At 30.3% G+C, this 15989-nt stretch overlaps 1 protein-coding gene across 5 annotated transcripts in view; it reads left to right on the top strand.

Moving 5' to 3' along the window:
• The window catches only part of LOC142332823 (growth hormone-regulated TBC protein 1-like), a 97307-nt gene that overhangs the window by 30666 nt on the left and 50652 nt on the right, over nt 1-15989 (top strand). For 3 of the 5 annotated variants that reach the window (XM_075379443.1, XM_075379444.1, XM_075379442.1), the window contains one exon: nt 7744-7924. In XM_075379443.1, coding sequence (XP_075235558.1) covers nt 7911-7924 — 14 coding nt within the window. In that variant the 5' untranslated portion in view covers nt 7744-7910. Of the gene's footprint in view, nt 1-7743; nt 7925-11475; nt 12003-15989 lie in introns of those variants that run through there. The other 2 variants (XM_075379440.1, XM_075379445.1) reach the window with 2 other exon arrangements.

Genomic DNA, 15989 nt, shown 5'->3' with positions numbered 1-15989 from the left:
TTATAATAAGCATAGCCATGATGGGCTTTACTGGAGGTTGTCTTTTAGACCCTCTAGCTTGATAACACAACAGTCATCAGTTCGGTTTCTGTCAGGATGCCATCGTTTGAAATGCCTCGGCAGATATTTTCAGCAGCTATCAGATTTGCAGAATAATTAACTGATTCGCAGAAGCACAATCGCTGCACCTTCCTTTAACACTGAAGGTTTTACACGTAAAGGTTTTTGTCTACAGTTTGCCAGAGTTGAAAAAATTATAGCTGGGCGGTCAGCTTGGTGTTTTAACATAGTCATTAAAAAGCTGTTTTGGTTTGATAGCAGATGATAAAAATCCCTTCAGTGATCGGTCACCAACATATTGAACCGAAAAACTATTCCGGAGGATGAAGAGCATCCTGGCAATCATACTTTACAGTGGTCTCTGTTAACTATATTTTTGTCTTTCATGTACACCACACACACACACACACACACACACACACACTTTTTTCTCTTCAAAAATCAAAATTACCATTTATAATACTTTTAAAAAGGTAAGTTCATTATAAATATTTCATGGTTGTAACATTAAAGAGTAAACAGTTTTTTGATATCTTTTCAGTATTACTGAATGTTATAACATATATTAGAGACTAATAATTTAGATACATTATTTATGTAAAATGATTTAGCTTGTTATTTCACTGCTTATTATTTTATCAAAAATAATTTTTCGAAGCACTGCTTCTTAATGCAGGCTTTAGGGAGTCAACTGAGAAAAAAAAACGAGTTTATGTTAAATATTACTAAAAATATATTAAATTGCTATAAAAAAATCTCTACAATATCTTTTTTTTTTATATAAAGCCCTGTAGTTTTGTTATTGCTGACTTTGCAGGTATTACTCTTTCAGAATATTGTAACAATAAAAATGAGTTGTTAGTTTTGAAGAACCAGTTGATGCAGAAGTAAGTAGTATTTTCAGTCAGAAATACTGTTAAGATGAAGAATCAATTCATATGAAGTAATTCGGCCAAAATATTCTTGGTTGCTTCATCATTTTTTATTTTATTTCTTTTATAAGTTATTCCCTAATATATTGGCCACTGCTTGTGAGCAGTGGCCATGCTTGTTTAGCCATACATACTTGTTTTTGGCTGTGCAGACATTAGCATAAACTTTAATGTGTTTTTAGACTGGATTATGCCAAAACATTGCAACATATAAACATTTCTTTTTCATAAATTTCTCCTCTTTAATTTGGGTCCTTTATATTAAAACCCCTTAAGTAAAAATGACCACCAAAATTTGATATCAAATAATAATAAATCCTGTTTTACAGTTTAAATTCGCAATGAAGGTTGTGAAATATCGAATTGATTTTTTTTATTATGTTAGCTGTCATACTCACCATAGCTAGAGTAAAAACATTGATAAGTGTTCCCTTCATTTTTTTATTTTTTTAAATTCAAACTTTTAAATCTATTGAAAGTTTGAGGATTTTTATCTCTGGTGGGGGGCTTGGGACAAAAATCTAATTTTACCACGTAATATGATGCATCTACGCAATAGCAAACTACAGTAAAAATTTCAATATTTGATTCTGAACAGAGTTAATGAATTTTCAAAATATGCATAAATCATGTGCATTTACACCATTTTTTACAGAGTTATTTTATTTTACAGAGTTAAATCATAGAACACTTTATTTTGTCTACAATATATCTAATTTAACTAATAAAAATGAAAAGTTAATTAACCAAATAAAAACTAAATTTAAATACAGTTATACTTAAATTTAAGTACAGTTTGAAAAAATTAAAACTATTTTTAAAAGTTTGAAAGGAATTAAGAATAAGTATAGCGAAACTACCAGTAAAATACTGGAAAATGTGGACAAGATTTTGGAAATCACCTGTGAATTATCTATTAATTTTGTAATTTGGTTTGGGGTTTACCAAGAAAAAATCTTTAACCAATAACTTGAGCGTGCATCATTCACATGACTGTGAAGTTAGCTCTCAGATACTGCCACCCAAAAGCAGCAATGTGTCAAGAGAAAATGTGCCTGTTCGTTTAATATCATTTGTTCTTTAGACAATTTTTCTTCCAGTTTTAGATTTTTTTTAGTCAGTCAGGCTAAAGTTAAAAGTTTTACTAAAACCTAAATTAAATTATAAACTGTGTAAAATAAAATACTGTAATTAAAACCTAGCGGTTTTATTTTTAGTTACTTTATCTTAGTATTACTGGTTATTTGGAGCTTCCAAGTTACCAGTTTGTGCGACTACAAAATACCCATTTTATGGACTGAGCGTTTTAATTGTTTTAAATAACATGTGAAGTATTATTTGATTTTAAAGAATTTCCAAGCTATTCCACAGTTAATGTTATCGTAAATGTGGTCACTGTAAATTTAAATGAAATTAGGTCAAATGAATATTACATATTTCTTTAAATCATTTTGAGAGCCTTGCAAGAAATTTTAGCTTGATATCTGGTAACAAATTATGAGCACATCAAATTGAGAATTTTTAGTTTTTCGAAAGTCTTAAAATAAGAGTATTAAAGTGTTGATATATTTTTTAATATGACAATTAGTCATTATTGTTAGTAAAAGTAGTGATTGTTGGGTTTACGAACTACAATAAATTTAAATAATGTTTCAACACTTATAATTTGATTTTGGTGAAAACTTTCAATGCCAATAATGAGAACGGATTTTGATTGTTTGTGATGTTCTGATATGTGAACGCATTCTTAATAATGTAAGTAAATGGATAAATCTCAGAGAGATGCCAGCTCTCTGAGAATGTTATTACATTCCCTTACTTACGCAGATTTTGTCCCTTCTTTTGATATTGACCTCAATACCTGTCACACTGTTCAACATATTTTCCTCTTCTTGTCTCTTTAATATATGTTGCTGTTTCATCTTGTCCAAAATACTTCCAGTTTTAATTTCAGTTTAGTTCAACAAAATATTACAGTAATACCTCCAAAGACCGCATTTACATTACATGTAAATCTCCATTACATTTGCCATCCTTTCCTTACACTTGCACTCTGGTGTACAGTTTATATTCTGCTTTTGAATTCTTTACGATTTTTGTTCTTCAAAGAGAACAAACTGATACGCTTCACTAGTGTCATCTGGTGTTGATTCAACATATGATATCCTCTGTAAATTTCTTGTCATCCTCTCTCCAATAAAAAATAAAAAATGCTAGTTTTGAACACCATTCTTCAACATCTCATCATAAAAATCATTTTTTTTCTGCTTTTCATGAACCGTGATTGATTTAATGTTTAGCCCCTTTATGGATAGTCCATCATCGATTCCACCATTTTTTCAATCGTTTAAACTTGCAGTCTTCACCATTCTGAACTAACTTATTTTTATTTGCTGGAGGGGGTAGATAGGCATTTTGAATGTCATATGTCAGTTTTATATATTATATTTTAGCTATTACGGTAGATAATAATTTTAGTAGCTTACGTCCTTTTTTTTTTTATAAAATTAATGTAATTACTACTAATAATTACATTAATCGGTTGCTATTTTAGACACTTATTATTGAATGGGCAGAAAAATTTAAAAAGGATGAAAAAAAGCATTTCTTGAGATTATTTCTTTATGTTACTGCTGGTGCAAAACTATGGGAGTTTATTAAGGATGACAAGAAATTTGCTTCACTTTTATTTGCTCTTGTAGTAAGTACTTGAGGGTTACATACCCTCAAAGGTATTATCTTACTAATTTTAATTTTTAGTTATTTAAAAACATAGAACTTAATTTTTATTTAACTGTGGATAGACCTATAAAAATAAAAACAAGTTTGTGAGAAATGCAAAAATGAGTAAACTTGCAGAGAATTATTTTTCATGTAATTATCAGAATGGATTCAGGATATTTGTTGTTACAATAATTCTGTATTAAGCAATGACAGGGACAATGTATGTAATGAACTATTTCTTTAGATTGTCATGTAGATATTTTTTTTTAACCTCCAGGACCGCCGTTAGGTATTACTTCAGAGATGAGATGAATGACAATTTTTGTAGCTAGGTATTATTAATACAGAGATGAGATGAATGACAATTTTTGTAGCGTTTGAAAATGTCATTCCCTACCAGGATTCGAGCCCGGACCTCTGAATGAAGGGCCGAGGCGCTACTACTTGTGCCACAGAAGCTGGTACTTCTTAATTTATCTGAACATAACTGACAAGACCATCAGAGGAAGTTCTTTAAAATAGAATTTAGGTCTGATTGATGAGTACGATGTGAACATACATATTCATATTTTTTTTTTACCTCTTAGTATCAAAATTATAACAGCTCTTCTTTCTTTGGCTAAACTATAGTTACATATTCATATCGATTTATTAGATTTACAAATAGTAAAATATTTGTACCTACTTTGAACCTAGTTGTACCAAATGAAAAGTTTATCTTTTTTAACTAATAAAAGTCTGAAATCAACAAAAAAAACTTTTTCTGACTTAAAAAAATTTCAGACTTAAAAAAAAAAATTAAATTAAATTAAATTTCAGTTAAAAAAGATAAACTTTTCATTTGGTACAAGTAGGTACAAATATTTTACTATTTGTAAATCTAATAAATCGATATGAATATGTTGCTATAGTTTAGCCAAAGAAAGAAGAGCTGTTATAATTTTGATACTAAGTGGTAAAAAAAAATAATGTCCATGATATGAAACCTATCACATTTTATACTGTTTTAATGAGACTAATTTAAACAGCAAGGAATGAATTATGTAAAACTTGTTGAAATAATTCATAGAAAAACATTGGAATACTTGATTCTCGTCCCTTTTAAATCTTTACATTTCCTATATGAAATTTCAGATCTTTATAACTTTTACATCTTGAAATTAATGTTTTATAAATGTAATATTATGTTGTTTCAGCGATTACCTTGAAGATAAATTGGACTTATAAAAACATAAAGTAATAGCTGTGTATTTATTGTCTCAAAACCTTTCTCTTTTACTTTTTTGAAATTTTACTTTTCTTGGTATATGCAATTTCTGAGCTGTATTACTTCCGCCAAAGTATTCTACAAAATACCTAGATAATTTACATTAAAATCTGGAATTCTATTTGTTTATATCATAACAATTATTTAAGGAAATTTGCGTTTTGTGATTGAATTAATTACAATATCATCAAAAGGCTTTTATACCTGTTCTGCCTGTTAGATTCTTGACCTTCTGAATTTGCATCTTCCACTAGGTTTGAGTAATCAAAGATGCTTAAAGGTCAATCTACACGTGGAACATGTAATTATAAAACTGGTTTATTTATCCATCCTTAAAAATGTTAGAACAGCAAATTTTTTTTTTTTTTTGTATTTCCATTTTATGAAATTCAACTGCCTACAGCAGATTAAGCAGTTATTCTGATGAGTGTAGTTTATTACATTTCTATTTTCTTTTGTAAATTAATGTTGATGTTACAAATTCTCAAGAGTCATCCAAAATAAAATATCGAATGTTTATACATTAGTTATTGTTGTATTACAGCGATGTTTGTGATCTATTATATTATTCTTTCAGAAAATAAACATTTTGTATAAAGCAAAAATTATTGGATCAAAAGTATTTTCTTTGCTGTTTTGAACCAAACTTAAAGCACATGACTAAGTGCAACAATAAATCTATTTGTTTATAATTAAATTTCTATAATGAAGGTAATATTGCAATTAATAATATTGTTGAACGATGCACTTCGAGAAAATAATTACCTTTAAGTACTACAAAGACCTCACTCATTTTGAGAAAATCATTGCTATTCATTAAATATTATCATTGTATCAGTTATTTTTAATACACATAGTTTTTAGAATTATTAGCTAACTCGTATAGAAAAATTGTAGAAAATAATACTACGGCTATTCAAAAATTTGCTGTTCCAACATTTTTTAAAAATAGGATGGATAAATATAAACCGGTTGCCATAATTACATGTTGCATGCGTAGATTGGCCTTTAAGCATCCTTGATTACTCAAACCTCGTGGAAGATGCAAATTCAGAAGGTCAAGAGACTGACAGGCAGAACAGGTATAAAAGCCTTTTGATGATATTGTCACGTATAATTGAAGAAAAAAATAAAAATATGTTAAACTATGTTCGTATTTTCTATAGACTAATCCTAAGACTTTGTAGAAAAAAAAAGTTTATTGGTCTATTATGTTTTTTATTATCCAATGTAGATATAATTTATTAATGTAAAATGCTGCACTGCTTCAAATTGAATATATTTCTGAAAATTCTAAAATTACTTGTGCAATTTTTTTTATCACCGATCATTTAATACAATTTGTTACTTTTCATATGTTCTGGATATTGTTATTAAAATGTAACTTCTTAACTAAATACTTAATTTTTAGTTTATCTGTTCTTTAATGTTATCGCTTAAAATTCCTTGTACTTTTGGGTCAAACAGAAATAAATGGCACCTGACATTAACGAGCTAAGAATTTCCTTTTTGTTTTGAAATATTTTCTAATTGATTCTACATTATCTACATTATTTTAATTAATTTTAGTAGTTTTATAATAAATCTTTATTTCATTAGTTACAACATAATAAAGAAATTTATCATCTCCTGCTTATATAAGTTGACAAATGTTGAGGCTATTTTCATTTACCTTACTTATCTTGTCTTCTTCAGACAATAGTAGAAAAACCTATCTGGCACAAACTTTTTATTACCCAAATTATTTGTTGAAAATTTCATAAATTCTTTGAAAACTGCTGAAATTAACTACATTATTCATATATAGAGAATCATTCATATATAGAGAATCATTTTATTCCTATGAATTTCATTGACATATTTTTTTCTCTCCGATGACAAGAAAGGGTTACTGGACATTTTTCTTTTCTGAACATCTGATTTCCCTTCATCAAAGGATGAAGGAAAAATTCTTGAATATGATCATTTGTAACCTCACCACCGTATAGTTTCATTATCTGCTTTTAAATTATTACTGGCTGAAAAGTTACCTGAATTTAATAACTGTATAGCACTTTTAATTTCAGAATTGCATATTGCAATTATAAAACTTAGCGTGGATGAGACTACAGAGAATTAACTTACTGCATTATCGATGATGGAAGATCGACTTTGTGAGTGCTACTTGCATGTATTCCTTGTTAATCATATGACCTCATTTCACACAGGGAAATTTTTTGCTAGCAGTAATTCGATATGTATTGTATTTATTTTTTTCATTTTCCTGTCATTGTATAATAATTTTTCTTTTACAGGCTATAAATTAAAATAAAATTTAAATTATATTTTATGTAACTTTTTTTTGCTGATATTTTCAGGCAAAACTGAAAATGGAAAGAGAATACTTAACATTGAAATGTAAAGTTTTTTAAAAATTTACTTGAAATCAGGCTACTTAGTTGATAAATTTTGGTTACCACTGATATGTTTAATAAATTATTAAAAAAGTGAAAATCCACCTTACCAGCAAATTAAATGCCTAGATTTTTCAGTCCTTAGACCATCATCAGGAGAATAAAATATTATAAAAGTCAAAAAATTAAAATTATTAAGCAGTCATGACTGTCTGGTAGTTATAAGTATTTATTACATATGTTATTTAATCTAATACAAAATTAGTAGTAAATAGTAAATCTTTTTTTTTTCCAAAAAAAAAAAATGAAAATCATTTATAAAAACTTATGGAACATTTAGCTTTCATTTAATGTGGTTTATTTTCAGAAGGTTTTGTCAGCAGAGAGGAACCAGCCCCTGAAGCCATGAAGAGAACCAGTGAAATTACAGAGAAATGACCCACCCAAGCCACACCAGGACGAAGAGGATCCAATTTATCAGAGCTACTCCACGCACTACACAGGAACAGACATTTGAGTCACTTCAATGAATGAATGAGTGTTTGTTGGTGCGTGTAAGTGTGAGTGAGAGAGGAGGTGTGTGTATGTGTTACTGGATGTGTTTTTGTGTGCATGGGCATGTGCATGTGAGGAACACAACCTTCCCAAACGACTCCAGGGCACCTGTCCTGTAGGTCGGTCAAGTTTGCAATTTCCTCAGTTCCTGAGGCGTCTTGTGTGTGCTTTTACCGTATGCTTTGTCCGTTTCTGAAGTCTCTCTGTATGTGCCGTGTGTGTTGGTCACATTCAGCATAACATGGACGATGTAAATTAAGAGCGAATTATTGCATTTACCTACTAAGAAAGAAAGCGATTAAGAAGAAATGCGAGGAATATCGTTCAAGACCGTTATATGAAGTCACCTTATTTATGTTAATACATGACCGATGAACCTCGAATCAAAACTATTTTTGAAAATCCAGTTTCAAATATAAACAGACACAGAATTAATTAATGGATTAAAAATAGTTTTTTTTCTGTAACATAGATGTTTCTTTTATTAAATATTTGTAACTAACCTCCAGGATTTTTGTTCTTTATTTTTTCAAAACATCTGATCTTTAATTATACTTAAAATTGCAATTAACCGCTATAATTTGTGCCTTGTGAATTGAGTTTAGAGTTTTCAAGGTTTCTCTTAATGAATGCGTTTATTAGGGAACGTGTATTGTAACCTTTGCTGGTGAAAACATAATACAAATAAGATTTGTAAAATAACATTATATTTTAAATGAATTTTGAAATTCATATTTTAACATTCTTTGTTAAATAATCATTAATAATTAATAGTTTATGAAATATTTTTTTAGTTTAAGTGAATTCAACAAATGTATAACGTGGAATATTATTCCTTATTTTCTTTTTGACTCCTTCCAGTTCCCCTTTTAGCCATTTTCGGTAAGCAAAATTCGTGTTGGGATCCCACATCTGATGGCAGGTGCTTTACACAACTGTAGGCAGCTTTACTGAAGCACATAACTGAAGCGATTAAACTTTTCACTGCTGAAAAGTTTAAGAAACTTTCCATTTTCAGAAAACATCGGTTGCATTTTGACAAATTTGTTTTACCCGAAACAAAAAATCGAAGATTTTTCTCAGGTATTTGTCATATCCAGAATTTCAGTTTAACCGTTACAAAAACATTCATTTAGGTCACAGCAACCGAAAACCATTTTAATTTCTCTTATCTGCTAGGTATATTGGTTATTCTACAGAACGGTTAAACTATTTTACGGTGATTTTTTATTGTAGATCTTGGAATATAACAAACATGATCTCTGCATCTAATTAAGTCCAGCAGCCATAGTAATAAAGGAAAATATTCAATAACCTGTGTTTGTTGATTGTGTTGTGTTTGTTGACTGACTGATCGTTTGAATATTGTCATATATTTTTTTCTTAAATAGGTTAAGTTAAAAGGTTAGATTGAAATAGAAATTAATTCCTTTTAATCGCTATGAATTTATACCAGTTCTGTTGGAGGTCTATATTATAATGCGTATGCCAAGATACAGTGTAATACTTACTATTAACTTAGGTTCTACAGTTCCCTATGTTCACGCTCAAGATGTTCATTTACATTTACTTGTGATACGCTTATAGTTTAAGTACGCTCAGGAATGCATGTATAAACAGAATGTAGGAGATATGCTTTATCTGGATGAGTACTTAAGCACCGCATAGAGCTTTTTATTTAATTAAAGTATTGTAAAACAAAGTCCCCGGAAATAATTAATAGCCTTTCCATTAAATTACACAAAAATTAAGGTCAGCAATAAATCTTCTGGTTTTCATATTAAGGTCGCAATAAATTCTGGTTTTCACACCAAGATATGTCCAAAATGAAATTAAACTTTTTCAAAATTAATTTTATTACTCGTTTAATCAGACTTATCCTCCCTTAAAGTAGATAACTACTCTTACTATTTTTTTCTAAGTTGCAATGCATTCTGGTAATCGTTTGATGAACAACATGCAGAGCCCGCAACAAAATGTTCTTTAATCTCTTCTATCTAGAATTAATTACTTTCAGGATGGCATTTATTTTTGGAGATAGAAAGTCCTAAATTAAATGAACAAAGGGACTGAGGGGCAACAATTATGTTGTTCATTACCAAACGTTCCTGAATAAGGGTCATTAAAAGCAAGAGAGGATTGTCATAATGCAGCCCCTCATACATCTTTCCTTCGATAACTGCAACGCTTCCAAGTAAAACTGTTTTTCTAAAGCTGTTACAAACTCAAGTGATGTACTCGCAATCATTGAAACAATTTCACTCGACGGTTGATTACATTTGAATGAATTTTTTAAGAGCGAGGCATATCGCTCTTATCATGTACGGTTCATACTATCTTCTCCATAAGTCTGTCGCAACATAAATAATTTTGCCTACTTGAAGTTGCTCTTCAAAAATATTCATATAAGAAAAAATCTAACCTCATTCGCATGTTTGTGGAATGGAAATGAAACAGAATTACATGAAAAACAAAATATTATTTCTAAAGAATCCTACTGGATTTATTTTATGTTTGTAACAACACACCCACCACCATTAGTAGAATGAGTATCGATACACAGTGACATAATAACAAACGTTTGTTTTCTTTTCAGATGATTATCCGATGGACATCAACTTAAAACCCGCAAAATATTTTGGAAAATACAGATTTAAAGATAAAGGGATAATGGAATGAATGAGAAAGGGATTTGACAACAGACAATACTAAAAACAATTATCTAAAAATGCTCTTCAGTCTGTAGTTCAAGGATGCCCACTCTATTCACAATTTGTCGGCATAATGAATTATGTTTATTAAGGATGATGGCAAAGAACAGTTGGAATTATTTATAATTCCTACTAATATTACAGAACCACCCTAAAACAATAGATCCCTATGGAAAACCTCCCCTCACCTGTTCCCAGAAACGTGTAATTTTAAAAGTATCGGATTGAAATATGAATTTTTTTTATAGATGAAAGAAGCAATAAACGATTGAACGTTGCTACCACCATGAGTCACCGTTTTTCAAAAACTAATTGTAATTTGTATACTTAACATGTAAAATTACAATTGTCTGTTCTTTTGTGTATGTTTAAATGCAGAAATTCAAATTTTATAATCGCATTCATTGTACAACTCTGGGCGTGGAAAAATCTTACTGTACATTAATTTTAGTATCGTTGCATAAAATAATGTTATTAATGTGTTGCCCTATCCTCCTGAATCGTTCTGTATATTATATCCTTTGGTACAATGATTTGAAGTCGTAAAAATTGTAATGAAATGTTTTTCTTTTTAACTCAAAACAAAAAATTTTTATAGCAAATATTTCATCGCAGGTTCATTATAGCAAAGTAATTTAATACTAATTTTTAACTACGAATAAAAATCGTGTTATAAATTACAATCGACAAAATAATACATATTCATCATTACACGTTATTCTTATGAACCTAAAAAGAAAAACTTACGATATTTTGTCATTTTCTTAAATTACATTATTACAATTTACAACTTGAAATCATCGCACTAAAGTATACTTTAAAAACATGAAAAGAAAGCGGCAGCAATTCTTTGATGTTTTACTGAAACATTTATCGGTAATAAAATTTCAGAAGATAATAGTTTGTAATTAAAAATATATCTTTTCTGTAAGTACTTTATTCATGAGCATTTTTCTAGCATCACGCCTCTGAGAGAAGCACATCAGCACAGATCTAACAGACTGATACTTCTGTATAATTTAGCAAAGTTAAAATATCGGTAAAGAGAAACGTGAACTTTAATAAAGGCTCCTTGAATCGTACATTTAAATTCTTTTAGACAAATAACACTTTAAAATCTAAAAATATCTATCTACCAGAAGGAACTGTCGACCGCTTCTTTACATCGCTTGATTGAGGTCATCTTTTTAATGTTAACCGATTGTAATTTTGATAAAGCGACTGAACTAACAAATAAAGAAAGGAATAGATTTGGCAGAAGCATTTGATTTATTGTTTGTTATTATATTCCAAAGTCATTTGAAAGGGAAACTTGTATGCGGGCATTTCATCTTACAAGTCTCCAGCACACTACCAAAATGTAAGGAGAGTGATTTTAATTAAAAAAAAGTATTTTTAAACAATTTTTTTATTTCTGCTTTTTTTTTGTAAATTCTTTGGTCTCTCTTCCTTCTCGATCATTTCTATTTCTCAAACCGGTACTTTACCGATGAACTCTTAATTAATCTTGATATTCTAGTATTTTTATGTTCCGCTGGAAGTTAAGTTATTCAATATGATTTTTCAGAGAAGCGTTTCTGATCAAAATAGACAACAAAACTGTTAACTCAACATAATATTTCGGTTTATAAGAAACAGCCTTATTAATCTTTCGTGACCGTTTTAAATTAATTATTAAACCGGTTAAGAAATCTCTTCACCAATTTAAAGCGCATCGTTATTATAATGAATTTTTAAATTAGCGCTTAAAGAATTTGGAAAAAACGCTTATTCTTTATACGCGGTACATAAGGATGTACTCAATTAATTTGGCATTGTCTTCCAAACTGTAATATTTTTTTTGAGGTACAGTGAAGGTTTGTTATCTGTGCTCAGAAGCAACGATTCCACAATATATAAACTAATACAGGGTCCGGCATATAAACCTGACGATTTTTGAGGGATAATAATTAAACTGTTTTGTACTATTAAAACGTTTAATATATCAAATTAAAGATCAATTTTTGCAATTTATAGTGAATTACTTAAATAGATTCTTTTTTATTTGAATATTACGTCGTCCAAAGTTTTCCATTACTCCTCACACACTCGCTTAACCTCATTCTAAAATTTGGCAATTTCTCGTCGAATAGCCTCCTTGAGTTCAGCGATTGACTGCGGTCGACTACTGAAGACTTTACGTTTGAGTTACCCCCGCAGAAAAAAAATAATAAACAGCCGGATCAGGTGAACGCGCCGCGCCGGCCGATGAATGTCGTCAAACCGGGAAATCAAACGTCCAGGAAAGGTTTCTCGCAGAACATCCGTTGCGATTTTCGCCGTACGGGCGGTGGCAGCGTACTGTTGAAACCAAATTTCACGTCCTTGAAAGTCTTCGGTTTCGGTCGCAGAAATTCCTTCGACATGTTTACGTATCGATGAGATGTTACTGTTACTCTGCGATTTAACGCCTCAAAAAAATAGGGGCCGATTATGCCGAACTTTGAAACCGCACACCACAGTGTAACATATAGACTGTGAAGTGGTTTCTCAAGAATTTTCCGTCGATTATGCGAAGCCCGATAACGGTAATTTTGTTTATTCAGAAATTCTGACCGATGAAAATGCGCCTCGTCACTTATAAGAATAACGGCATCCTGGTGGACATTTTCGAGGATGACCTCGCAAGCCGCTTTGCGAGACGCTCGATCATTTGCGTTAAGTTACTGCACTAACGTATTTGATCAGAAACGGCTAGCGCAGCAGAACGTCGTGGAGACCGCGTAACAACTAACCATGCAGCGTTAATGTTTTCAGGCGTTCTCACAGTCCGTTTTCGTCCTGTCGGTTTCATTTTTAAATTCTTCACCCGCAACAATATCGTATTCCTACTAGGAACAGACGCGTGTCGATTTAAATTGAAATGTGAAATAAACGCTATTACAACAGTCATCATTTTTAAAATAGCTTGTATGGCTATTTAGCTTTAAAATAGCAGTCAAAATTTTTAAAACGCTTGTTGTTCACCCGACCACGACATACTGGCTACTGAAATAGCACGAATAGACCTGTCGATGTACAACACTCATTGACAGTGGTGCCGATATAACAATTACTACAAAATCTCAGATTTATATGCCGGACTCTGTTTATTTAATTTTTTTTAGTTATGTTGAAAGATTTTTATCAAAATGAAATAAATTAACAGTATTGAGAACAATTTTTTCCATTCTTATAACAGATAGCAGCATTATAATTACACAACGTTGTTTTTTAATAGTGTAATGTTTGTTGAAGCATATATGCATACTCAGAATTCATGTTTATTTTAAACATTACATCTGTTTATAATATTTATAATATTAATAAACTTCAAATTGTCGTATCGTTTTTTAAGTTTATCAATTCTCGGTTAAATTTTCATAAATTAATTTCTGAAAAGAATAAAAAAAAGTGTTTAGTAAAAAACTCAGGTTACATCGATTAATATTTTTTTTAAAATAGTTATTAATTTGAAATAAAACAGACTTTAAATTAACAGCTTAAACAAGCTAATTATTGGCTAATTCCATAGAAGAGTTTGATACTTGATACACCTTAAAAATATTAGGGAATTATACAGGGTGATTCAGGAGGATAGGGCAATACTTTGATAACTCATTATACAGGCTAAAAATAAGAAAAAAGTACATATAAACATAGGTCCGAAAACGTTTCGTTACAGTTATACAGGATGAAAGATTTCGCCCGAGTTTCAGTTTCTCCGGGTAAATTAAGGCTTTCTGAAATTCTTGGAAGTCAATTAAGGGTAAAATTCAATTGTTTCTTATTGTTTTTGAGCTGGGAAATCGAAAAAATAGGTCCCAGAACTGTATCTCTCTTAGTTTTTAAGATATCCCGTGTAAAACGCCAAAAATAGGGTCAAAAAACACATTTTTTTACGTTTGACGTACAATAACGTTAAATTGGCGATAAATTGTACATTATTAAAAATAAATTGTAGAGAATTTAATTATAAGAAGATTGATGTAAATAATGACAACAGAAAACAAATGAAATTTTAAACATGTGGACTCTTATTAACAACGAAAACATAGAAGAAAATGTTACAAAAAAAGAAAACAGATGTGTCTAGTAGGTACAATAATTTTAGACCTAAGGAAAACAAGTCTGCAACACTAATTTTTTTCATCACAATTTGTTTAAATACTACTACTCATTGTTGTCAGTTAATTGCGGTAATGTGTTAAATAACCTTTCGCCGATCAATCGTGTTTGCAGCATTACGTAGAATTCTTATCGTAAAAATTTCAGAAAACTGTTACGCCAGCCGGCTGCAGTTTTGTCAATGGGTTAATAGGAATCTACATTTAATTCCGTTTATACTATTTTCCGTTTAAATTGTTAGGGAAGTAGGATGTAGAGGGTATACTGAAATGAAACGAGTAGCACTAGATAGGGAATCTTGGAGAGCTGCATCAAACCTGTCAAATGACTAAAGACTATTTTCGGATGAAGCTACTTTTACTCACACGGAATGCGCATCGGTGGTCTGATGAAACCCCACATGCTACAGTGAAAAAAATTTCCAGCAAAGATTTTCATTGAATGTTTGATGCGGTATCATAGACGACCAATTAATCGGTCCTTTTCATACTACAACATCGTGTCACAGGGAGAAATTATGTTGAATTTTTACGTAATGAATTTATTATATTGCTGGAAAATACCCCATTAGCAAAACGAATTGAAATGTAATACTAACTTGATGGAGCTCCTACACATTTCACATTTCTTTTTTTGTAAAATTTTCTTCTACGTTTTCGTCGCTTTTGTTGTTAACAAAAGTCGACTGTTTAAAATTTAAAAAATTTTTTTTTGTTCACATTTACATCAATCTTCTTATAATTAAATTCTCTACAATTTATGTTTAAAAAATGTATGATTTATTGCCAATTTAACAACGTAAAAAATGTGTTTTTTGACCCTATTTTTGATGTTTTACACGGGATATCTTAGAAGCTAAGAGATATACAGTTCTGAGACCTATTTTTTTCAATTTCCCAGCTCAGAAACCATAAGAAACAATCGAATTTACCCCTTAATTGACCTTCCCAGAATTTGAGAAAGCCTTTTCTCAAATTACCCGGAAGTAACTGAAACTCGGGCGAAATCTTTCACCCAGTATAACTCGCTAACGAACCGTTTTCGGATCTATGTTTATATGAACTTTTTTCTTATTTTTTGCCTCTAGAATCAGTTGTCAAAGTATTGCCCCATACTCCTGAATCACTCTGTGTATGTTATTTTTATATTGCTTCTCGTATGTTATTTTTGTAAAATACATATCATTCAAGTGTACTTTGGA

The sequence above is a fragment of the Lycorma delicatula genome, chromosome 12 (genome assembly GCF_047948215.1).
Source record: "Lycorma delicatula isolate Av1 chromosome 12, ASM4794821v1, whole genome shotgun sequence".
NCBI lineage: Eukaryota > Metazoa > Arthropoda > Insecta > Hemiptera > Fulgoridae > Lycorma > Lycorma delicatula.
Note: the sequence above shows the minus strand (reverse complement) of the source record. Positions and strands in the feature narration are given on the sequence as shown.